This window comes from Fundulus heteroclitus, chromosome 11 (genome assembly GCF_011125445.2).
Source record: "Fundulus heteroclitus isolate FHET01 chromosome 11, MU-UCD_Fhet_4.1, whole genome shotgun sequence".
Lineage (NCBI taxonomy): Eukaryota > Metazoa > Chordata > Actinopteri > Cyprinodontiformes > Fundulidae > Fundulus > Fundulus heteroclitus.
In genome coordinates this window covers 34162825-34186558 of record NC_046371.1, presented here as the reverse complement: position 1 = coordinate 34186558, position 23734 = coordinate 34162825, and the positions used below count along the sequence as shown (strand labels likewise).

Here is a 23734-nt window from a genome sequence, read left to right as displayed (position 1 = left end):
AAGAGGGGTGTGAACACTTTTGCAAGGCACTGTTATAAAATATGAAACAGGTTCACTCGGCTGATTCCACATCCCAGTAACACCCCACTCACCCACTCCCACCCAAAGTAATGAGCACAAGCACAGGAAGATAAGTTGACACACTTTATTCCTAAAACAGAAGTCACACCACCAACAGCTGGCGTGGTATATATATATATATATATATATATATATATATATATATATATATAGCCGTTTGGTTTTTGTGTCTAAATGTGTGGTATAAAATATTATATACAACAATGTACCTCTTTATTTGAACACAGTGAAGTTCATTGCTGTACAAGTCCTCTGTAGCTACAGCTTTGCTGTAAGTCCTTCATGCTCAAAGGCATGGAACATAATTCTTCACTCTTATTCTTCTGTACATTGTGACAATACAAATATTCTGTCTCCATTACAAAAAATAATACTCTAAAAGCAACCTACTGGGACTTTATTTAATTTTTCTGGGATATTTTCCGGTTTCTCTTATTAAGACGATTACATATATCTGAGACCAATTGCTTTAAAGCAGGAAGGTGATATAAACCTTCATTTTATATATAAAAGAAGGTAAGAAATATGACAATTTATACATTTAAAAACTTACAATAAATAAGATAGATGCAGGCATTTCATTTGGATACTATTTCATCTAAAGCCTTAAAAAGGAATTTCTTGTATTAAAACCAGAGATCCATTTTTGAGTTTTTCCTAGATCAAATATGTCCCTTTTGTTCCAATAACGTTACAGATAAACTCTCTAATACAGACTGGCCAGTGACTCTGCTGCCACGCTACATACCATGACAATAAATGTCATTCTCGCACGTTCATTAATCGCAACTCCGATTCTGGCTTTCCAGCTCCTCTTTGCCCCCTTGTTGCCACTGAGTCTTCATGATGGCGGGGCAGGACTGTGGGCCTGTAACAGCCCCAGGCGCTGGGAGCAGCTACTCCATCTGGGTACAGGATCCAGCTCTGTACTCTGGTGCCCTCCTCACACGATAGGACTGGTTGCTGCGCTCCTCTCTGAAGAGCTCCTCCTTCCTCCACCCCTCCCGTAACAGGCTGCTGGTTACAACATGGTCATGATGAAGTTGTACATCTGGTTGAGCACCACAAAGTGAATGGGCAGACATGATCTTCGGTCCTGTGTTGCTGGGTCACATGTTAGCCAGGAGAGAGCGTTGTACTGCTCCAGCACGAATCTGTTCACACACACAAAACTCACAGTCACGTTCTCATTTAGAGTCAACCTCAAGATGGTTACATAAATCAACGTGGAGATTAACCAGCAGTTATTCTGACTTTGCCGGAAAGCCGTGGAGTTTAATTGGTAATTCGCTCTATAAATGGAAACGCGGCTTGCTGACAGCCACGAGGGCTGGCGATAGTAATCTGTGCACTTGACTCCAGGTGGAGTGTGTTGTGGAGTTGTTTACCTGAGTACATCTGAGGTCTGATTGGAGTCGAGGGGGTGGGAGTGCTTGCTATGCAGTAGTTCGTCTGATTGCACAGAAGACACGTGGAGGTGCAAAGAGGCCTGAGAGAGGGAGCAAAGGGAGAGAGACGGTGTCAAAGGCATTCTGCTGAATGCTTGAACCTTTCATTTCATCTCATCAGAATAATTATTGATATTTTCGCTGCAGCGGGATAGCCAAGGAGCGTGTGGAACCAATTCCAGAGGCAATAAATATCACTGGCAAATCACTGTGCAAATATACAAGCTTGGACTTGCATGAATATGGGCACACAAAGCACTAAATGATGCACAAGCCATTTGCACTTCACAATCTTATCTTTATAGTGTTGCCAAACGCAGTTGAAGGTTTATGGAGTGTTGCACGCTGGACAGCAGATCAGACATTCTGACAATTAGTAGAAACCCCCGTGTAATTTTATTTTTCCAATCTCAGATTTGTAATAAGGTCATTTTGTTTTTAACATGCAATTCTTTCTTTAATTTTTTTTAAAGTATACAGGTGAATGTTTATAAATTAGTATAGTTGAAAAGTAAATTTATTTCAGTGAATCAATTAAAAAAATTAACGGCACATACACTAATGACAGGTAAATATTTCACGTAGCTTTTTTTTTTGGATTAATTTTGATTTGCTTACCAAAAATAAAATCCTTAAATTCAATTTCTTACAAAACTAAAATATTACAAAATATCAGGAAACTAAAGATTCTTTTATCATGAAAAGTTGTGTGACAGCCTGTGCAATCATGGGGAAGACTGCAGGTTTAATCGTTACCTGGCAGGAAATCACTTGCACTCTGCACAAGAGAAAGCATCCAAAGGTAATTGCTTGAGAAACAGTTCACAGATTTCTGTCCAGTGCTGCAAACTTAACTTTGTCGCTATAGTTAATGACGCTATAGTTAGTGACTTATTTTCCCTAAAAAGCAACTAACTACAAAGCAACTTTTCTTTGTGTTTTTGTGACTTTAGCGACTTCCCATGAAAGCAGTATTCTACCATTACTGTCTTGAGGCAGCAGCGAGTGCTGCTGTGAGTCCCCCCCTTCCCCAAGTGATGCCTCGCACACACACACACACACACACAGGTAGCTGCAGCAGTCTCATCCTGAAAACAGAGTGGAGATCCACACCACTCTGTTTTCACATTGCAAATGTATAATGTGTTTGCAGAGTTGCCAGTGATTCTGCCTTGGGTTACAAAGCGGAACATAAATTTAGTGCAAACATAGTTTTTAATATAGTCTCTTTTTTTCCCTCTGAACTGTAATTCTCAGAAAGGGATTCACACACAGCCTGGATTTGCATTGTGAATGGGTTGAAACGCATCAAAAATTGTTCTAAATTAGTCAAGCTAATTTGATCTCATTCCACATTCTTTAAGCTTTGGTTCTTTAACTTAGATCTGCAGTGAACCAGGATTCACTGAATCATTCTGATGGTTTTATTTGTTTCTTTTGTGTATACATAGTTCCTTAGCGTCTTATCTTCATTTTGCTTAGTAGTTTAGTTAAGTTTCTCTAGCCTAGTAGAGAGGTTTACTATTAAGACTAATCTTAAAACTTTCCTTTTTGACAAAGCTTATAGTTAGAGTGGCTCATGTTACCCTGAGCTACCTCTATAGTTATGCTGCTATAGGCGTTTTGCTGCTATAGGCTTAGGCTACTGGAGGACATCAGGGCCTATATTTCTATTTTTCTCACTCTACTAAGTTCTACTGTTCTCCAGTTTTGCATTGCTTGTCGTCATTTTAGCTTTGAACTTTTTGTTAAAAAAGTTAAAAGCTTCATAGTAGGTACATCTGGTCTGGCGTTCTGTTAGCTGTGACATCATCCAGGGAAGACAGATCACCCACTATTACCATCTAATGTAGAACAGATTACTGGATCAATGCTTGCTTCTGTGCTTGTTTGTCTCTCTTGTTGTGTCTCTGCTCTGTCTTCTGTAACCCCCAGTCGGTCGAGGCAGATGACCGTTCATAATGAGCCCGGTTCTGCTGGAGGTTTTTCCTTTCGGTTAATTGGGAGTTTTTCTTTCCGCTGTCGCTTCATGCTTGCTCAGTATGAGGGATTGCTGCAAAGCCATGGACAATGCAGACGACTCTCCCTGTAGCTCTACGCTTCTTCAGGAGTAAATGCTGCTTGTCAAGAGTTTGATGCAATCAACTGGTTCCCTTATATAGGAATTTTTTTGACCAATCTGTATAATCTGATTGATTTTGATTTTGTAAAGTGCCTTGAGATCACGTTTCATGAATTAGCGCTATATAAATAAAATTGAATTGAATTTGTTCAATTGTTGATTGAAATATAGTGTTAATTCAGATAAACAGCATTACATAGTGATGTTCTCTGGATGTTCATTTTATTTTTGTTAATAAATTATTGAACTTGAAGATAAGTTGTCACTCCTTATTCTATATGTGTGCAGAGTTTGCTGTTAAAAAAACGTCAGCGCTCGAATCACCCTTTTAACTTTCAACCTGATATCAGCTGTTTGGCCTGATATTCACTGAAACTTAACCATGCGTAATGGCACAACACCCGGATTGTAATTTTATTTTGACCAAATGACGCTGTGTCCGAAGGCAATACTTAAGATATCATAAAGTCTGAGTAAGCTACCTTGAGGAAGAGCGGACACTGGTTCTGAGCCTGCGGACAAGCCGACCAGAACCAGTCAGGCAGTGGACCGGCCTTCGCAGTGGAGACAAGGTAGCCAAGTGCCAGGGGTTGCTGCAGGAGGTTGGGAACCTCTTCATGAGACTCCATCCGGTCTGTGCTCTGACCCTGCAGAACAGGTGAAAACTGGACATTAGCCATGTTAGCATGTATCACAGGAATTTTCCTTGGGGATGTGCGCGCTGTCTCACCTTACTGCCATCCACTCCGTGGTGGTAATGAGGACTGGGGGAGTGTACTGGTGAAGTGGTGGGTGAGATGTTAATGATGTCTGGGTCCAACTCATTCTCCTGGTCCAGCAGGTCCCAATAGATCCCAATATCAGACCCATCTAGGCCAAATGGGAAAACAACTTAGTTTTTTTAATTAACAACTTTTTCATGTAAAAACACTGTAAAAAGGGAACCAAAAGTAAGTACAATTTTCTTGAAACGAGTGTATTTGTCCTTGATTTGTGAGCCGGTAAACAAGACTATCTGCAAATGGAATGGCTATTTTGATCCCTAAAATAAGATACTTAGAAATACTGCACTTGAAATAAGATGATAGAGATGATGAGTTGTTCCTGTTTTAAATCTTATTCCATTGGCAGATCATTTAACTTGCTTGCTCAAATCAAGGACTAATACACTCATTTCATTTTGCTTTTAGGAGCTGAAACGCTAGCAAAAACGCTTTTCTATTCCATTATCCAGGTTAAAATACAATGAGTTCATATTGTGAACCAACAGAATTTAGAAACTGGGAGAAAGACGACAAACTAAAAAGTAGCTAAAACAAATAAAATAAATAAAGGAAAAAAACAAGATCCCCGGGAACGACAGCGAGAGAGACGAGGAAGCGCCACTGACCGGTGGTGGGGTTGAGAATGTCGATGTTGGTGTCGATGTTAGGGTAATTGGAGCTGGCCACTTGGAGAGAGGCGGAGGTGGGAAACACCAAGATGTGGGTGCAGGAGGTGTCCTGTGGGGTGCTGAGCTGTGAGGTCTGCATGTTTAAGGTGGTGCTCCGGCCAAACACGGAGCCTGTTGACACAGAGTCTGAGAGGAAGAAGACAGAGAGTCAACAAACACAGCGAGGCGAGGCAGAACAAAACCCAGCCGGTGGAATTCCCTCACACAATCCCTTTATTCACCTCTTCCACTTTGTTAGGATTATACGAGTACAATTCTCTATTAATCATCAGTTTAAATGATTAAAGTAAGAGAATAAGCACTGGTATGTTTCTTTAACATACAACTTTAACATAAAAAGGCTGTGGAAATGTTTCTCCCTGCCAAGATATTTGTTTAGCTTTTTTGTCACATTTATAAAACAAACAATTTTACTGAGCTTTTTTGGGTTTAATTTTACTAGACCACCAGGCAAGATTACTGCATGCCCTATACAATCAATAAATCAGCTCAATAGAACCTGTCTAACAACATGAAGTAGGCTACAGCACTACGCAGCTGTTTCTGAGGCTTTGGGACTCCAGGGAACCACAGTGAGATCCCATTTCCACAAATGGAGAAAACATGGAACAGTGGCCAACCTTCAGAGTAATGGTTGGCCTTTCAATATTAAAAACGAGGAAGAATCATATAGAAGGTCATAAAAGATCCCAGAACAACATCTAGACGCTGCAGGCCGCCCTTGCCCCTGAGAGAGAGAGAGAGAGAGAGAGAGAGAGAGAGAGAGAGAGAGAGAGAGAGAGAGAGAGAGAGAGAGAGAGAGAGTGTGTGCAAGAGAGAGAGAGATAGAGAGTGAGCGAGAGAGAGAGAGAGAGACACACACACAAAAAACTTCTTGATGATCCCAGGAGTTATTTTGGAAGGTTTGGCTCCAATCACATATGGCGTAACAAAATGGCACATCCTACAGTCAAACATGGTGGTGGCAGTGTGATGGTCTGGGACTGCTTTGCCCCATCGGGACCTGAGCGACTTTTGATGAAACGGTGGACTCTGCTCATCAAGTTATTCAGAGCCAAAGCACACCAGCAAATCATGTTCAAACTTGCTTTAAAAAAAGCTTTGAAGAGGCCCAAGTCATAGTCTAGACTTAAATCTGAATGTTAAATCTAATTTAAATGCTGTTGCCTGACCGTAAACAGACAATTTGAGATTGACAAATTGTGTAAAGCACACTGGGCCAAAATTCTGTACGCGGCTGTAGAAGGCTTACGGATAGTTGATGGTAGATGATGCTGCAAAGTTTAGGTTTAGGGGGTATGTTCTCAGGTTATCTTCCTCTGATATTAGAATTTATCTGATTATGTGAAATATTTAAAGAAAGAACAGACTGGATGACTGGAATGGCTCTGAAATGTTTCTCGATGCGCTGAAAGTTTCCCGTATACAGATTATGTAAAAAAGACAGCCACAGCAGCTGTCCTGTTTAGTCCCAAACCTGTCTTTCTTATCTGAAGATAATGCGAGCTTTCAGTCTGAGAGCTTTTCAAACAGGAGATGTTCTCTGCTGAGCATAGCTCTGCATAATCCTGCTATGATGACTGACACTTCCCCAGCTCAAGTCCCCAAATAAACCCATTGATCTAGCTTTTCATCACTCTGAAACGAGATCGATGGGCATCTGAGAGGTAGTGCTTCATGAGAGAAAGGTACACCGACGTCTCCGTCATCAATCTGCTCTGGACAAGGAGGCGGGTAGGTATGTGATATGTGGCTGCCATCCATCATGCCACACACACGGACACACCAACAGCCCACTGCCTCTTTTCAGCCCCCACATAAGAGCTGCACATTGAAACTCAAACGCAAAAGTTGCATTTGTAATCATCATCCACATGATCATGTGCAGGCACCGCACCTGGCATGATGATGAAGGATCCCTGTGGCTCCATGGCGACCAAGCACACACTGAGGATGCTGGGAGTGTCGGAGGCGGAGATTCCACACATTCGACACATTTCCTTCAGACGTCGACTGAGTGATTGCAGGTTCCTCCGGCTCAATAAAATGCTCCAGTCTGAGACACGAAGAAAGGAGAGATGTAGGGTTTAATGAACCAGCGATGCACTGCTTTTCTTTTTAAAGTTAAAAAAACATGTTTCATTTCTTCCCATCCCTCAGTCATTTGCTATTTTTCGTTGGAACTGTATATTGTCAAAGACATGAATTATCTGTTCCTTGAAATCAGCCCAACTGATGTAGATTTACATTTTTTTTAATAAAAAGAAACACATGTTTTAACAGTTTTTATCACCTTTTAACTCTCCATGCCCCATCCTGCCCAAGCGGCCAATCACCACTCTCCAGGGAACAGATGTCATCTGCACTAGTCCCAAGCACCAATCCCACAGCTTTTGGAGGCCCAGTCGACGTACGGAGCCTTTTTTCCTCCGGGCCCTGCGCAACACAAGGACACTGCATTAGATTTAACAACCCAATTTAAACAGCCCTCAGTTTCTAATTTGTTTTGTTGTATTGCCATTGTAAATAATCTAAACAACCTTTTTAGGTCCACACAACCTGTCCTACCTGTTGGGCACGTCGATGTTGATGATGCTGGTCTCCAAGAGCTCCCCATACAGGTCAGTGCACGTAGCCAGAAGCCACCGCTGGTCGTGGGACAGACAGTAGCCCACAAACAGCACATTGTATTTTTGGGATGCTTCACCAAACGTCTCGCCCAGCTCCGTCTGCTTGTCCTTTACTGGCGCCAAGATGAAGGGAGGCGTGTAAAGACGCAAACACTCCGGCCTCTGCAACAGGAAGGTTGTAAAATATTTTTAAACATGGAGATATTCATCTCTACAAGACTATAAGACTCATAAGCTTCAAGTAGACCAACTGGACCACCTTTATTCTAAAAGGGACCTTAAAGTGTGTCAGTAAGAGGACAAGTAAACCTTTTTTGCAAGGAAGAAAGCTGACTTAATCAGATCCTGATCTAAGGTCCCCCTTTGTTTAAACGGGCATTAGAAAGCCCATTATGAATGTTTCAGGGAGCTAGCCAAGCAGATAATAAAAAAAGTAAACTCTAAAGGAACAGAGGTTACAAATTCCTCTGGTTGTGTTCCAGCATCATAAACAACTGTAAAGCCCTAAAAACTAATTCCATCTGTTCAGTGATGGACTAAATACAGATTTAGATTAATGCCCGTCTAGAAAGCTGTCCGCTGCTAAACGTTACCTCTGCTACCACGCAGAGGGTCTCTTTGCTTACAAACAGATCAGATTAAAAATGATGCAGAAATCCTTTCTGAGCAGTTGTGTGCTGCATGCGTGCGACAACTTGGCTGCATGTTACATTTACCTCTGGGCTCTTCAGCGAGTTATCAATGGCTAATCCAGGGCCGAAGCCGGTCAGTGACTTGACGTTGGTGGAGGTGGGCAGAGGCCGTCTGCACTGAGCAAAGACGGAGAAGGCCAGAGATTTGAGGTGCTGGGCGTAGATATGACGGTCTTCTCCTCTGACTTGCTGGAGTAAATACTGACAGGGGACAATCTGTGGATGGACAAAAAAGGTGGTAATGGGGTAGTGTCCATATTTTAATCAAGACGTGCAACTTTGAACATGTGTGGATTACAGAATATTTGCATTACATTTAAAATTATATTGTTTTTTTAAACACATTTATGTTGTAAGTTGCATCATTGGTGTACGTTGAACAAAGCACGGTTTAAATGCATGACTTAAAGTGGAGGGAAGCCTCTGTCCAGCGTGAGAAGTTCAGTGCGGGTGTTTTGGTTAGCCACAAACTGTGAAAATAAAAGATTTCCTCCCAAAGAAATCCCAAATACGCTACCTAGCTTAGCTTAGCATGGTGACATTAACAATTCAGCTTTTCGCCATTTAAAAATCATTAACAATTTACTGCCTGTGATGATGATGACGGACATGTCAGCAATCAGGCCACTGGGAACAAACTAAGCACTGAGCAGAACGACAAAAATGTCCACTTTCAGTATAAAATTATCCCATTCAGCTTTACTTGGTTACCAGGATAAAACTGAAATTATTGGTGCCAGGATAGCCAGTTGTGTGTAAGTCTATTCACCTGTACGGAAATAGAGTTGCGAATGTGTGGAGGCAGAAACTGCAGCATCTCTAGGTAGCAGCGGAGCAAACCCAGCGTCCACACGCTGGAATGGGTAGGCACTGGTCCCGAGCCTCCGTCGGCCTCCTCGTAGCTAAAGGGATCCACGATGTAAACGACGATGGCAGGAGGATAGGTTACAGCATGGGACTCCCCGTCTGTAGGCACGCCTATTTTCTCCCGCTCCAAAGTGCTGCGTGGAAGAAAAAAAAACCAAAAAAAAAAAACGCTCAGTGTCAGTATGAAAATACTAAAGTAAAACTAAAGTGTTGTCTATTCCTTCTGAAAAGCAAGCCATTGCACACATGAAGCAACAAAAACTGTTCTTGAATGAAAACTGAAGCTGTGCTGCACCTTTCAGGGGGTTCTGTGGGCCCCTGGAACTGGCTGCTGGAGTTGTCCCCTGAGGTGGGAGCATTCTGGGTGCCAGCCTGCTGTCCCAGCTGTCCACTCTGGGAACCCTGGCTGTTCATGTTTCCAAACGGTGGGAAAGAGCTTGGCTTGCCAGACGGCATTGTGCTGCCAGGCTGGCCCGAGGATGCTGCAAGGCCGTTGGATGACGCGGAGGCGTTTCCAGAGCCGTTTCCGTTGGTGTTGGTGCTGCTGCTGCTGTTGTTGGGAACGGAGGAGCCCATCTGGCTGGCTGTGTTGGAGGTGGAGCTAGGTTGTTGAGTGGGTGATGTCTGGCTGGATGAAGAAGAGGCACTAGGCTGCGTGAGGAGTGAGCTGTCTAATGTTTGTGAAGCGAGGTAAGGAGCTAGAGGGGGAGACAAGGATACGCCGTCAGAATTCATCAATGACAAAGCACAAAAACAGGAACAGAAGAATCTCTGCCGACTACTTAAAGCACACTGTGCACCCGACGGGTGCCCACAGTTAGGATCTGTCACTGCAGCAAAGGTAATACCAAGATTTTAGCAGCCTGCTTTAGACTATCAATATTAGCTTGATGACATAATTGATCCCCACAGCTTTAGTTGGCAACCAAATTCTTATAACCTCATCCTTCAGTCTAAATGAATGGACGTTAACTTTGAACAAAATTGTTCAAGATGTGGCAGAGAGAGAGACCACTAGGTGGTTTAATGCTTCTATCTCCAGCTGTCTGATGGGAGGAACAAAAAAAAAAAAGAAAAACACCCCACTTACTTTACTCCATTTCAACATCCTCCTACACTGATCTCACTTCTTGGCATTTCAAAGCACTGCTCTCTTTTAGACTTTCAAGGTTCCCTGCCTAGCCTTTTTAAAATCAAACTTGGATAATAACTAAACCAAAGACACGTTGAAGGTGGAAACCGAGAAGAAAAGGCGACTAAATATTGCATTAAGTGCACAAGAGCCATGGGCTGTGTAGAATATAGAAACGGTGTGTGCCTGACACGTACCGAGGTTGTGTCGGCACACTTGTGCATAGAGCTTGAGCTTGGTGAAGGCGTCGCTGTTGCTGCTGGCAGCCTTAAGGAACCAGTCGCTGACGGGCTGATCCATAACACTTTTGGCTCCGCTGCCGCCAACAACTACAATGCCGTCAGGGTAACTCCTTGAAATAGGTCGGTGCTGGCCCAGGCGACAGGACTGAGACAGAAACAAATAAACAGAGACAGGAGCAAAATTAATATTTTCACAAGAGTTACTGTAGAGAAATTTGCTTACAAAACATCTTGAGCTTCAAGCGTAGCGGTTGAGAGCACAAACAATATGCTTTATTTAAAGCCAGGCCTTCTACTATCACAGAAAAGTTTCAGATCGTTAGTCAGCTTTGACACAGTGCCTTGGAAAAGTATTCACACCAATGTAAAACATATTTTAGAGATAATAAAAACAACTGTGCAAGAACAAAACACATGGTTTTCAAATGTTATTACAAATGCAAATCTGAAAAGTGTGGCATGCCATCATACTCAGATCCTTTGACTCCGATACTCTTAACTGAAATCCAGTGAAACGCTGTCTTTGTTGGTCAGTGTTACCAAATAGTCCACCTGTGTGTTAAGTACTCTGAGCAGAAAGGCAGCTGTTCTGTGATGGCTGCAGAAGGTTGTCAGAGACCATTACTGGACAGACAGCAGCATGAAGACCACTGGACACAGCAGGGTTAGGGCCTAAAACTAAACCCTGAGGGGAGATGCTCTACGCCCGGTCTGACTGAACCTTATGCGCCCATTTTGCAGAGATGAACAGGTGAGAGCCAACTGTATGCTGCCTTTCTTAGATTTTTATTTCCAAAAACAGCGATGAACCATGCATTTTCTGCCTTCCACTTTTCACCTGTGCACTACTTTTTCTTGGTTTACCACAAAAAAGCCCCATAAAAATACCTTGGCGTGTCTCTAACGCCCGTTAACAGTGCATGACTTGCATTGCCATTTTTTACCTCGTAAACAGCTGTGAGGTCTCGGAAGAAGCTTTTGGCGCCGCTGAGCATGGCTTCGCTGTCGGGACAAACTACCAGGTACCCGATGTCCCGCTGAGAGCCGTAAGGGTCCAGCAGAAGCTTCTCCCAGTATGGCAAACCAAACGGAGACAGCACCACAAAGTCATACTCATAACCCACCAGGAAGGTGGGGATGGGCAGAGGCTCTGGAGACTCATCTGTGCCTGTGGAGGGGAGAAAGAATAGAACCTGTTTACGCAACATTAAAAACAAGATTGTCTTTCTTTTTCTGTAAACGCATCTGCTTGATCCCTGTGCACAAAAAACTAGTAGAAACGTTAAAAGCGGTGTAATTACCCTGCCACGCCAGTAGTGGGCGGTATGTTCTTTGACAGTCAACAACACGCTCATGTCTACAAACACACTTTGCTTAGTTTCTAATGACTGCAGCCCCACTGTGCATGTGCCAGGATTTCTCCAATGAGGAGGATTTAGTTTTTCCTGTGGACGCGACAACGGAGACGGGTTCCTCTCTGGAACCCGTTTTCAAATGGTGCCGTCGTCAGAGAAAATGTGTGTCGTTGGGGAGTAGATGAACAACTGAGTATATATGTGTGACTGTGTTGTCCTGTGTTAGCTGATATTACAATGGCGATGAATGTTTGTGTTTTTTCATGTGCTGCAGAGCAGGAACCCGCTGAAAAACAGCACTGAGTCAGACCCAATTATTTTATTCTAGTTCCGTATTAAAAATGTAAATAAATAAATCAAACGCAACAAAACTTTTCTGTTTTCACAAAACAAAAACAAAAAGACTAAAATGAAAGACGTCTTGCCTTTTCCTCTACAGTGCAACAGAATGCCGGATCAGGAATGATATCTAAGCTGAGCTCAAAGTTCTGCCATCTGGAAATCACCAAATAGACCAGCCTGCAGTGATCTGAGGTCTAACTTTACCATAGGAGCCTCGTCCAGCCATCTTGTGGAACTGCTGCCAGGTGAGGGGGCCCTGAACCCCCCACGACCGAACCGTCCTCTTCTTCTGAATGGCGTCCTGAAGAACAGGCTGGAGCGACATCAGCACCCGCAGCACATCCTGAGAGCAAAGGGAACTCACGTCCACTGCTGCGGATCAAGGGAACAAATGACAGACTGATGTAAACAAAGGAGAACAACACTCTGGGAAGACTAAACTATGTTTGCCAGTTAGTAATATTAACATGCTGTCTCACAACCATCACTATTTCCTTTTCTACATTACTGGTAAACATATATTCATGTGATGCTACGTGATTTAGAAAACTCAAGGGGCTTTGTAACCATTGTCTGAGATGGGAACATACCATTTTGTTTGGCCCAGTGGTGCAGGCAGGTGCTCTTCACCAGCGCCTCGTCCACTTTGCCGCCTGACATGTTGTCCATGAACTGCCTGCCGTGTTCCAGAGCCATGTAGCAGTCACTACGGTAGTCTCTCTCCTCCACCCGTACACAGGGCGGCACAGGGGCCCCGCTCGGCCCCCTCGTTGCTGCCTCATGCTCCATGACTGAAATGGGCGAAAATGGGTTTGTGCACTGGTCCTGCAGGAGCACAATAAGCTCATCTGGAACGCGGTCCCCTCGTCCAACCCCCGTCCTCTCCAACGAGGAGAGCCGCAGCTCCTCGAAGCTCTTTTCTGCCTCCTTGCTGATGTCCGAACCCCGGCCGATGATGTCCAGCTCGTCTTCCAGGAAGAGGCCGGAGCCGTTTCCGTACCGCCGGTTCACAACGGCGCTGAAGCCGCAGCTGCAGGGGTCTTGATCTTCACCATCAGCGCCGCTCAGGTATACCCCCGCGTCGGCTCCTTTGATGTTCATGTTGCACACGCAGATGCAGCAGCTGTCGAAGTTGCAGTCCTTGAAGAGGTTCATGACCGACTCCGAGAGGATTAGCGTGACGTAGAGGCTGTGGGCTTCAGGGATGGAGGGGACCGTGGCCGGCTCCACCGAGTTCAGAGGTCGGCATGTAGAAGGAGTAGACGCTGGAGAGTACAGGTCCGAGTTCTCATACTTTACAGAGCCCTGGACGCTGGAGGGGCCCCGGGGCGTGCGTGGGGTCCGAGGTGTACGTGGGGTGGGAGCCGAGAAACGTGGTGTGGCGGGGGAAGGCAGGATGCTAGTGCCGCTGTTACTGGGGGGAGCGCTGTTGGACATGAAGGGAGTGTGGGTCTGGGGGGTGTAGGTCTGGGTGTAGTCCTGGTCCATGGCACTGCCCACACTGGGAATATTACTGATGGAAGACAGATTGAAGCACAGGAGTTAGTGCCAAGAAGGAAATCCTACTCTAGTCTCTAAAAAAGAAGCCAAGGAGGTCTATAACAGGATTCTTTTCTGATAATGAGAACAGAGATGCAGAGATTAGACTGTTGCCCAAACTCTAATTTTAGTTGAATATGTGTCCAGCTATCCTGCTGTGAGCGGTCATTTTCAATTTATACAAGAGAGCAGAGGGCCCGTCATATCTTATGTGAGAACAGTAGGTGTAAAACAGGGTTTCAGTACAGGAAACAATGACAAAATGATAACAGCTGACACTGTAACAGCCTTTAGCGTCCTATACTAGCAGCTAATCCAGTTAGCATTACTAGCTGTGAACAGTAGGCTCACAGTGTGTTCCCTAGAGAATATAGGTCTTTAACGATGAGATTGTCAAACCGCTCCCAAGATGTCCAGATCCAGCACAGACAAAATGATGCACTAAATGTCTCAATCTGTTGCAGGCTGAAGGAATCGCAGAACATGTCATTAAATAGTTCCCAACAACCTTCTGCTTCTCTGCCTTTCTTCTAAACACATCACCAACAGTGAAAGTGACTCAGTCTGAGCTTTTGCTTAGCAGTAACAATGTTGACAACAAGGTGTTATTGTAAGTGGGACCCATTAGCACCTACAGGTAGAATATCATGAATTTTTTTTTTTCTTCTGTAATTCCATTCAAAAAGTGAAACTTGTGTATTATATTCACTCAATACACACAGACTGATACATTTCAAGTGTTTATTTCTTTTAATTTTGATGATTAGAACTGACAACTAATAAAACCCCAAATTCATTATCTCAGAAAATTTTAATATTGTGAAAAGATCCAATATCTGGTACACATTCTAATCAGCTAATTAACTCAAAACCTTTAAATAGTCTCTCAGTCTAGTTCTGTAGGTTTCACAATCACGGGGAAGACTGCTGACTTGACAGTTGACATCCAAAAGACGACCACTGACGCCTTGGCAAGACACAAAAATTCTAATTATATGATCAACACCAGTATGTATGGTGTGTTCAGTGCTCACTGAAATATCAGATTTCTGACATTCTCTGAAAGATCAACCCAAAAAAAAAAAACACGATTTTCTCGGTGCACTTCCACCTCCGATTATTTTGTCATGCATCACACAAGTCCGTGCAATCTGATACACAGGCTGTGTAAAAGAAACATGCCCGTATTTATTTATAAGGTTTCTAACAGCAGCACTGAATATTCAAATATGTTGCATAATTAGACATCTTGGGATAAGACAGCAGAAATGCTGAGTGATCTGACTGCTCACAAGTTTAATCCCAACTGTACAAAAACACCAGAGAGAGAGAGAGAGAGAGAGAGAGAGAGAGAGAGAGATAATGATGAGAAATGGGTAGCAGTAAAAAAGGAGAAAGAAAAGCATTCAATAAACACCTCGGTAAGTGTCCCTCTGAGGTAAGGGGGTTATTTTTGGGAACTAACTGCGAGGCCTTGGATGGCGAGAAAGAGGGAAGGGGGGGCACGGGGGGGAGAGAGAGAGGGAGTACACCATGTCCCTCGCTGCACGAGGGGAACAACTTCTGGCACAGACCCATGAGCAGGAAGTCCCAGCCACAGCACATTCAGTATGGGACAGACACTAAGGCAACACCTGCGCTACATATTAAGATCTTTATCACGCTGAGCTCTGGCCAGACATATTTAGTGCAAAGATCATGTCTTCCTTTTTCTTCCAGACCTTCCAAACCCAGTAAGACTAGATCCAACATCTGTGAGTTCCCCTCTTAGAGCAGATGTACTGCTTGTGTGTTTGCAAAGAAAGCTTACTGTAGCTCTTAATACGTTCTGATTCAATTAAAAAAAACTAAAAATCAGTCAAAACTGGAATCGGCACATCAGACAACACAGAAAAGCAGAAACTGGTTTCGGCCAGGAAAAGCCTGATTGGTGCGACTCTAAAAATAAGTTAGCACACCGAGTTCAGCCTGGACATGCATGGCTGTGAGCTTACAGTTCACATATTAGTTCAAACTCTAAACACGGTCCAGTCAGGAATAGAGGGAAAAGTGCAACAGCCTTTTTTGCTGTGTATACATTGACTCTATTTGTTTTTAATTTCAGAACTTGGTTGCAGAAATTATGGTATGTATTATGGTAAGCTATTTGTTGTAAATTGCTAAAATTGTATGATTTATGATTCTTTTTGATGATATTCCAGAGAAAGTGGAGGAGTGACTCCAAATTTCTCTGACTTTATGGAGCATATAGCAACACAGGGCTCCCACTCCAGAGCTGCACACTGATGGTCAGCTGGGAAGCAAGGCAACTACCATTTCCCCTGGCATACAAGCGCTTAGCAAACTTAGCAGTTTGGAAATATTTTCAGCTGTGAGAACAGAGTCCTGGTGGGACCCCTCCTCATTTTACTTGTCAAAAAGAGGAGGGCTTTAAAACTAAAGGCTGTTAAGCAGCCACCTTCTTTTATTACGATTCAGCTCATGTCTTAATCGAAATACAAAATATAGTAAGAATATTTACAACTGTAATAATCATCATGTTTCAATAATATAGCAGTGGTAGGAATCGTTGCCTTTGTTTTAAATTGATGCAACCCTGATCTTGTTATATGGTTTTGGTTTAGTTTGTGACATTTTTACCTACGGTTATCATCCCAGCAGCACCACACACAGGACCATGTCTAAGCAAGAGAAAACAATTGTGCGCTTTGTTTGTTTTTTACATAAATGTGCTCATGAGAACTTTTCACAGGGGAAACAAAAACATCCGAGCTGAGGCTGTGTAGCGACAGGAATCTGATCTATGAGCAGCTGGGTGGCATGGAGCAACTCAGAGCGCTCTCCCATTCTATTATCCACTAATAATCCAGCTCCTCAACTTGGTAGATATTTTTACTCATTTGTCTGGTGTGCCTAAAGCAGTCATGCATGGATAATGGAGCTGGCTGCTAAGGTGGTGTCAAGGGGAGGGAACGGTTGGTGTGCATGGACAGAAAGAGAGCAGAGGAGAAACATATGACAGGGATTTGCACGTGCAGACCAAAGGAGGGTGAGGATCTACCCGTCTTTGTTTAGGAAGCCCAGCGCAGGCACAGGATTGAGCATCTCCCTGCCCATGGTCCAGCTTGTCCGGTAGACGCAGTCCTCCGGTACTTTGAGCGGTGGGAGACACTGGCTGGGCAACGTCTTCAGGGGGGCGAACATGGAGCAGCCTACAAATGCCTGACATAGCTCTGGCTTGTACACGAATGAATAGTCCTAGAAAAAAAAAAGAGAGCAAGAAGGCATGAGGAGAATGATTTTTTTCCTAAATGACTGCAAAATAAAAAAGACATAACTATATAAAAAATGCCAAGCAGCAACTTCAGGAATGTCAAGCAGCACAGTTTAAAAAAATGAAAGAAACAAGATAACCTCTTTATTTGTAGTATGACCCCATCGAGTTCATACGTCTCCATATTAGTGAAGGAGACTTGCATGAACCGCTGGTTCATACCATCTTAGCTCTGCTGAACATACACTCAGATATAAACAGGTTTCACTACAGCATCTTAAGGCATGATAACTTGGCGTTAAATACATGCAATACTAAAAAACAAATGAAAAAAAAAAATCATTAAGTGATGTCTCACCAAAATATAAAAGCCTTATTTTGTTGTTGTGCTTCCTGCGACATAGGTTCTATTTCATCCCTACTGACCGCCAGAGGCGGTGCTTAAAGCACTGAATGATCACTCTTGCGCATGCACAGGTCGAGAATCTTATACCAACATAGTCACGTGTGACCCCCGGTGACTCCGGAGCCCATATAGTCACGTGACAGCGACAGCTCAGTCCCTTTCAATCTTCTCGCATGCAGGTTGTGCAGGTGGTAAGTCACTGATTGTTGCTTGTCGCTGGTAGCCTCGAGACTACGGTCGGGGCTGCGAGGATTTTCTCGCCCTCCAGAGGCTGCGCAAGCTATTCTTATTACAACTCTTTCTTCGATTGGTAAGTTGTTTTCCTTTATTCGACGGGAAGCGGGACGCGTTCGCTCCCTGCGTCGATTTCCTTTTGCCTTTTTGGCGACTCCGACCAACCTGTTGCTTGCCGTTTGGTTTTTGGTTGGTGCATATTTTGTTAATCGCTCCCGCTTTCGGGCGTGCGTTTCTTATTTACTCTACAGCCGTTCTTGCGGCTTGCCTTTATCTTGGCAAATTGCGGCCGTGTTGGCTTACATATACTGATTGAGCTTGCGTCTCATTACCGTGCAGCCGTTTTCGGGCTTGCCTCCTTTATTTACCGGGCAGCCGTTCCCGAGCTTGCCTCCTTTATTTACCGTGCAGCCGTTTTCGGGCTTGCCTCCTCCGTTTACCGTGCAGCCGTTTTCGGGCTTGCCTCCTCCATTTACCGTGCAGCCGTTTTCGGGCTTGCCTCCTTTATTTACCGTGCAGCCGTTTTCGGGCTTGCCTCCTTTATTTACCGGGCAGCCGTTTTCGGGCTTGCCTCCTTTATTTACCGTGCAGCCGTTTTCGGGCTTGCCTCCTCCATTTACCGTGCAGCCGTTTTCGGGCTTGCCTCCTTCGTTTACCGTGCAGCCGTTTTCGGGCTTGCCTCCTTTATTTACCGGGCAGCCGTTCCCGAGCTTGCCTCCTTCATTTACCGGGCAGCCGTTCCCGAGCTTGCCTATTAAGTTAATTGCGGCCGTTTTCGGGCTCGCCTTCTCATTGTGAGCAGCCGTGTTCGGCTTCCCTCACAGTGCTCTTTGCAGCTTTTCCACTGCTGGGGAACCCCTGGTGGCGTGTTCTGCTCGACCGGGTTTCCTGGCCTATTTGCTCGTCTGCTAGTGTCAAGAGTAGCGTTTTCAGCTCGACCTGACCTAGTCCTGCGAGCACATGATGTTGGACGTGCCGTGCTGCAGAGCTTGTTTGGCCCCTCTCCAGTTAGAGGATGGGCATGACCTCTGTCCCTCTTGTTTGGGACCGGATCACCTGAGGGAGGCCTTGACTGAAGCGGCCTGCCCTAATTGTTCTGTTCTTCCCTTGTCCCTGCGTAATGCTCGCTTAGCTGACTGTCAGGGCACCGGCCAGCCTAGGAAGCGTACGGTTCCTGAGGCTGCGGGGCCCCCCCGGAAGAGGACCAAGAGAAGCCCTACGGATTCCGAGGGCTTATCTGGGCAGGTGGCTCATCTTACTTCTGAGTTGAAGGAGATGAAAGCGCTGCTGGAGTCCCTCAGGGACGGACGTGGCGCGGGCTTGGTTGAAGACCCTGACCCAGTGCAGAGCATGGGTTCAGGACTCTCTGCCTTGGAGGACGATGCTATTTCCCTAGCAGCATCGGGTACTGATTTTCAGGATCAGCTTGACTCCGGCTCGCATCTGTCGGATGCCGGTTCGCATATCTCTTCCGATTCTCGGTCGGAAGAGGACGATTCTATAGTGGGTGCGTTAAAAACTGCTTTTGCCCGGTTGCAGCTGGATGCTCCGCAGAACCAACCTGTGACTTCCAGTGCGTTCTTTCGACGTCCTCCTGCTAGGTCGTCCTTTATGGTTCCCCCATCAGCCGAATATGTTAAAGAGGTTCATACCTGTTGGGCAGACACTAAGGTCTTCTCACGGCCGACCTCTGATGGCAGGGTTCTGGCGGCCATGCAAGATGCGCCCAAGTTTGGCTTGGGCCATATGCCTTCTGTTGAGCCCGCAATAGCATCCCTCATTGTGGCGCCAGATGAGGCTTTGAGAACTAACGCCAGGTGTCCTCGTCCTCAGTGCCGGGTGACTGATGACCTGCTGTGCAGGGCCTATGATGCGGGGTCTCGTTTAGGGCGGCTTGGTAACTCGTTGTCTCATTTGTTACTAGGTCTCTCAGCCTCCTTGGAAGGCTTTGCAATTGACGCGCCCACTCGGGGGCTGTTGGACGCATCGCTTCATGCCTTTGCCCTTTTGTCAAGGGAAACCGGCCGTGTCCTGTCCACCCTGGTTCAGGCACGCCGTCAAGTGTGGCTGGCTCAGTCTCCTTTGACTGAAGCCTGTAGACGGACCCTGATGAGCCTTCCAGTGGTTCCGGGGGAGTTGTTTGGCTCTGCTGCACTTGCAGCCTTGGAGCGGTCGGCCCAGGCTTCCCGTACCAAGCAGCAGTTGGCTGGCCTTCATCGCAGACCATCGCGGCATCCTGCTGCGGGTGCCTCGGCATCTCTTTCGCGCACATATGTTGCTCGGACTACACCCCCCATGGGGCCGCCGCGACCTGCTGCGGCACCTACTGCAGCGCCTACTGCAGGACCTGCTCGGGTCGCTTCCCGACCCGGACAGTTTCCTCGGCGGCCCTCCCGCCCTCTTAAGGGCAGGGGGTCTCGGAAATGACATCACCGAGCTGGCGGTGGGACACTTTACCCCGGACCAGCTCAGTTGTTGGGCCGCTCTCGTTCCCGATCCGTGGGTGGTGTCTACAATTACCCGGGGTTATGCACTACAGTTCCGCCGCCGCCCCCCAGTTCCTGGTCGAGTCAGGATGACGGTGATTCACGGCCTGGAAATGGCTCAGACTCTGAGCCAAGAGATAGACGCCTTGCTGGCCAAGGGCGCTATATTGCCTGTCGACCCCCTGCAGGATCCAGGGGGCTTTTACTCAAAATATTTTTTAGTCCCAAAAAAGACTGGCGGACTCCGCCCAATTTTGGACCTGAGAGGTCTGAATGTTTTCTTGAAGGCTATCCCCTTCCACATGTTGAGCGTCAGGGATGTGCTTCAGGCAGTCTCCCCAGGCGACTGGTTCACCTTGGTCGACTTGAAGGACGCATACTTTCATGTCCCGATTGCACCGCATCATCAGCAGTTCCTCCGCTTTGCGTTTCAGGGCAAGCATTTTCAGTTCAGAGTCCTTCCGTTCGGCCTCTCCCTGTCCCCACGTGTGTTCACGCGGTGCGTAGCTGCGGCCCTGTGTCCTCTGCAGGCCAAGGGGCTGAAGATCCTGCCCTACTTGGACGACTGGCTCATCTGTGCGCCCACAGAAGCTCAAGCCGCTGCAGACACACGCACGCTGCTCGATCATATAGAGCTGTTGGGTCTTCATGTGAACTGGCAGAAGAGCAACTTGGTTCCATCTCAGGTGGTCACGTTTCTCGGCATCACGATGGACTCCTTAACCATGACTGCTCGACCATCGCCTCAGCGTGTCGAGAGCATTCTGCAGATGCTGCCCGCTTTTCTGCCCGGCCATGCACCCCCCTTTATTCTCTATCTTCGTCTATTGGGCATGCTGACTGCGGCTGCTGCGGTAACACCCCTGGGGCTGCTGTCTCTGCGACCACTGCAAATGTGGCTCAACAGCCAAAGGCTGGACCCTTCTCTTACGCCGCACCGCCGCAAGAGGCTGCGGGTGTCCTCTTATTGCCTCGCGTCACTGGCTCAGTGGCGGGATGCAGCATTTATGACCCGGGGGGTTCCACTGGGCTCTCTGCCGTCTCGACGGGAGGTCGTCTCTACCGACGCATCCACCGCAGGGTGGGGGGCGTCGTGGCAGCGGCAGATTGCCCGAGGGACATGGTCTCCGCAGGAAAAGCGGCAGCACATCAACGTCCTGGAGCTAGAGGCTGTGCGGCGGGCGTTGCAACACTTCCTCCCAGGCCTGCGCCACAGGCATGTCCTGGTGCGGTCGGACAATACTTCGGTGGTGTTTCATATCAACCATCAGGGGGGAACACGGTCGATAGCCCTGCTGAGGCTGACCCAGAAGCTCTTGACTTGGGCGGCCCCTCTTTTTACCAGCCTCAGAGCAGCCCACATTCCAGGGGTCCAGAATGTTCCGGCCGATATTCTCTCTCGGGGACGCCCACCACCGGGGGAGTGGAGGCTCCATCCGGAGGTAGTGGAGATCATTTGGCAGAGGTACGGAAGGGCGGCTGTAGATCTGTTCGCATCCAAGGAGACAACACATTGCCCCCTGTGGTTCTCCCTGGCAGACAGTGCCAGTCCCCTGGGTCAGGATGCGCTGGCACACGACTGGCCCAGGGTGCTGCTCTATGCGTTTCCGCCACTTCCCCTGATAGGCCCAACACTCCTGAGGGTCCTTCAGGAAGGGCATCAGGTCGTTCTGGTAGCCCCCCGGTGGCCGGGGAGGACCTGGTTTCCACTGCTGCACAGGCTCTGTTGCAGCTCTCCGATGCCTCTTCCCCGCAGGAAGGACCTCCTGTCACAACTGGGTGGTCAGATCCTGCATCCCAACCCCAGTCGCCTCCATCTCTGGGTTTGGCCGCTACAGGGCCCGGCGTGTCCTTCTCCGAGTATGACGGAGACATCGGGCATACAATGACTAATGCCAGGGCCCCTTCCACGCGACTGGTGTACACTCATAAGTGGAAAGTTTTTAGCAGCTGGTGTCAGGCAAGACACGAGGACCCGGTGCACTGCCCTGTTTCTGTTATTTTGACCTTCCTTCAAGGACTGCTCTCCCAAGGTCGGTCTCCTTCCACTCTGAAAGTTTATGTTGCTGCCATCTCTTGCTGGCATTCAGGGATGAGTGGGGAAACAGTTGGCCGTAACAAAGATATTTCTTTGTTTCTGAGAGGCGCCCGTCGCTTGCGCCCTCCCACACGCCCTGTTGTGCCCGTGTGGGACCTCTCCCTTGTCCTCGCCGCCCTGCGATCTCCTCCATTTGAACCATTGGCGGAGGCGAGTCTTGAGTGCGTGTCAAAAAAGACAGCTTTTCTCCTCGCCATGGCTTCAGCAAAACGGGTGGGTGAGCTCCATGCGTTGTCTGTTCATGAGTCCTGTTGCCGCTGGAACCCGGCTGGTTCTGGCGTCACACTCTGGCCTGACGCTGCTTTTCTTCCCAAAGTGGCCTCTACTGCGAGCCATGCTGTGCCCCTCCAGCTTGCTCGCCTTGATGCAGGTGGGGCCGATGAGCCTCTCTGCCCTGTTCGGGCACTAGAGGCATATGTCAGACTCACAGCTTCCCTCCGGCAGTCTAATAGTCTGTTTGTTTGCTATGCTGGGCCCCGCAAGGGGCAGGCCCTTTCTAAACAGCGTCTGGCACGTTGGATTGTGGACGTGGTAGAACAAGCTTACGTTCTACAGGGCCGCCAGCCCCCTGCTGGTGTACGATGCCATTCCACCAGGAGCATTAGTGTGTCATGGGCCGCCATGACTGGGGTTTCTCTGGAGGCTATTTGTGCAGCAGCCTCTTGGTCATCCCCGAATACCTTTGCTAGGTTTTACAGGGTTAACCTGGCTGCCCTTCACCCAATGGAGGCGATCCTATCCCAAGGACCACCATCATCCCAGTGAGGTGGGCATGTTTTTTTTTTTTGGGGTCCTCTCTTTTCCATGTGTGATTCCTCAGGACTCTGTTGGTAATCGTCATCCAGTGCTTTAAGCACCGCCTCTGGCGGTCAGTAGGGATGAAATAGAACGAAAGTTACGACTGTAACTACGGTTCTATGAATCCCGGATGACCGCCAGAGCGCTCGGTCCCTCGGAATCATCGTGTTGTTCGCGAGAAGATTAAGGGACTGAGCTGTCGCTGTCACGTGACTATATGGGCTCCGGAGTCACCGGGGGTCACACGTGACTATGTTGGTATAAGATTCTCGACCTGTGCATGCGCAAGAGTGATCATTCAGTGCTTTAAGCACCGCCTCTGGCGGTCATCCGGGATTCATAGAACCGTAGTTACAGTCGTAACTTTCGTTATCCACACTGAGAAAACAACTGATCTCTCCTAAAACCTAAAACTTCTGCTCGTGATCTGACCAATTATTCTCTTTATCGACTGCATATCACTGCCATTGCTCCTGTCTGCATGTACAGTTGGCGCATACTGATCAAAAAGTTTACATCATAGAGTCCTTGTGGC

The 23734-nt window shown here is 46.8% G+C and overlaps 1 protein-coding gene across 1 annotated transcript in view; it reads right to left on the bottom strand.

Moving 5' to 3' along the window:
- Positions 1-280: 280 nt before the first annotated feature.
- The window catches only part of med13a (mediator complex subunit 13a), a 101697-nt gene continuing 78243 nt past the window's right edge, over positions 281-23734 (bottom strand). The window contains exons 15-30 of the mRNA XM_012865213.3: positions 16965-17161; positions 12955-13877; positions 12569-12736; positions 11612-11835; positions 10623-10812; positions 9589-9991; positions 9196-9427; positions 8451-8642; positions 7673-7896; positions 7398-7540; positions 7002-7160; positions 5042-5230; positions 4382-4521; positions 4134-4298; positions 1470-1570; positions 281-1235 (exon numbers count right to left, since the gene is read on the bottom strand). Coding sequence (XP_012720667.2) covers positions 1103-1235; positions 1470-1570; positions 4134-4298; positions 4382-4521; positions 5042-5230; positions 7002-7160; positions 7398-7540; positions 7673-7896; positions 8451-8642; positions 9196-9427; positions 9589-9991; positions 10623-10812; positions 11612-11835; positions 12569-12736; positions 12955-13877; positions 16965-17161 — 3783 coding nt within the window. The 3' untranslated portion in view covers positions 281-1102. The remainder of the gene's footprint in view (positions 1236-1469; positions 1571-4133; positions 4299-4381; positions 4522-5041; positions 5231-7001; positions 7161-7397; positions 7541-7672; positions 7897-8450; positions 8643-9195; positions 9428-9588; positions 9992-10622; positions 10813-11611; positions 11836-12568; positions 12737-12954; positions 13878-16964; positions 17162-23734) is intronic.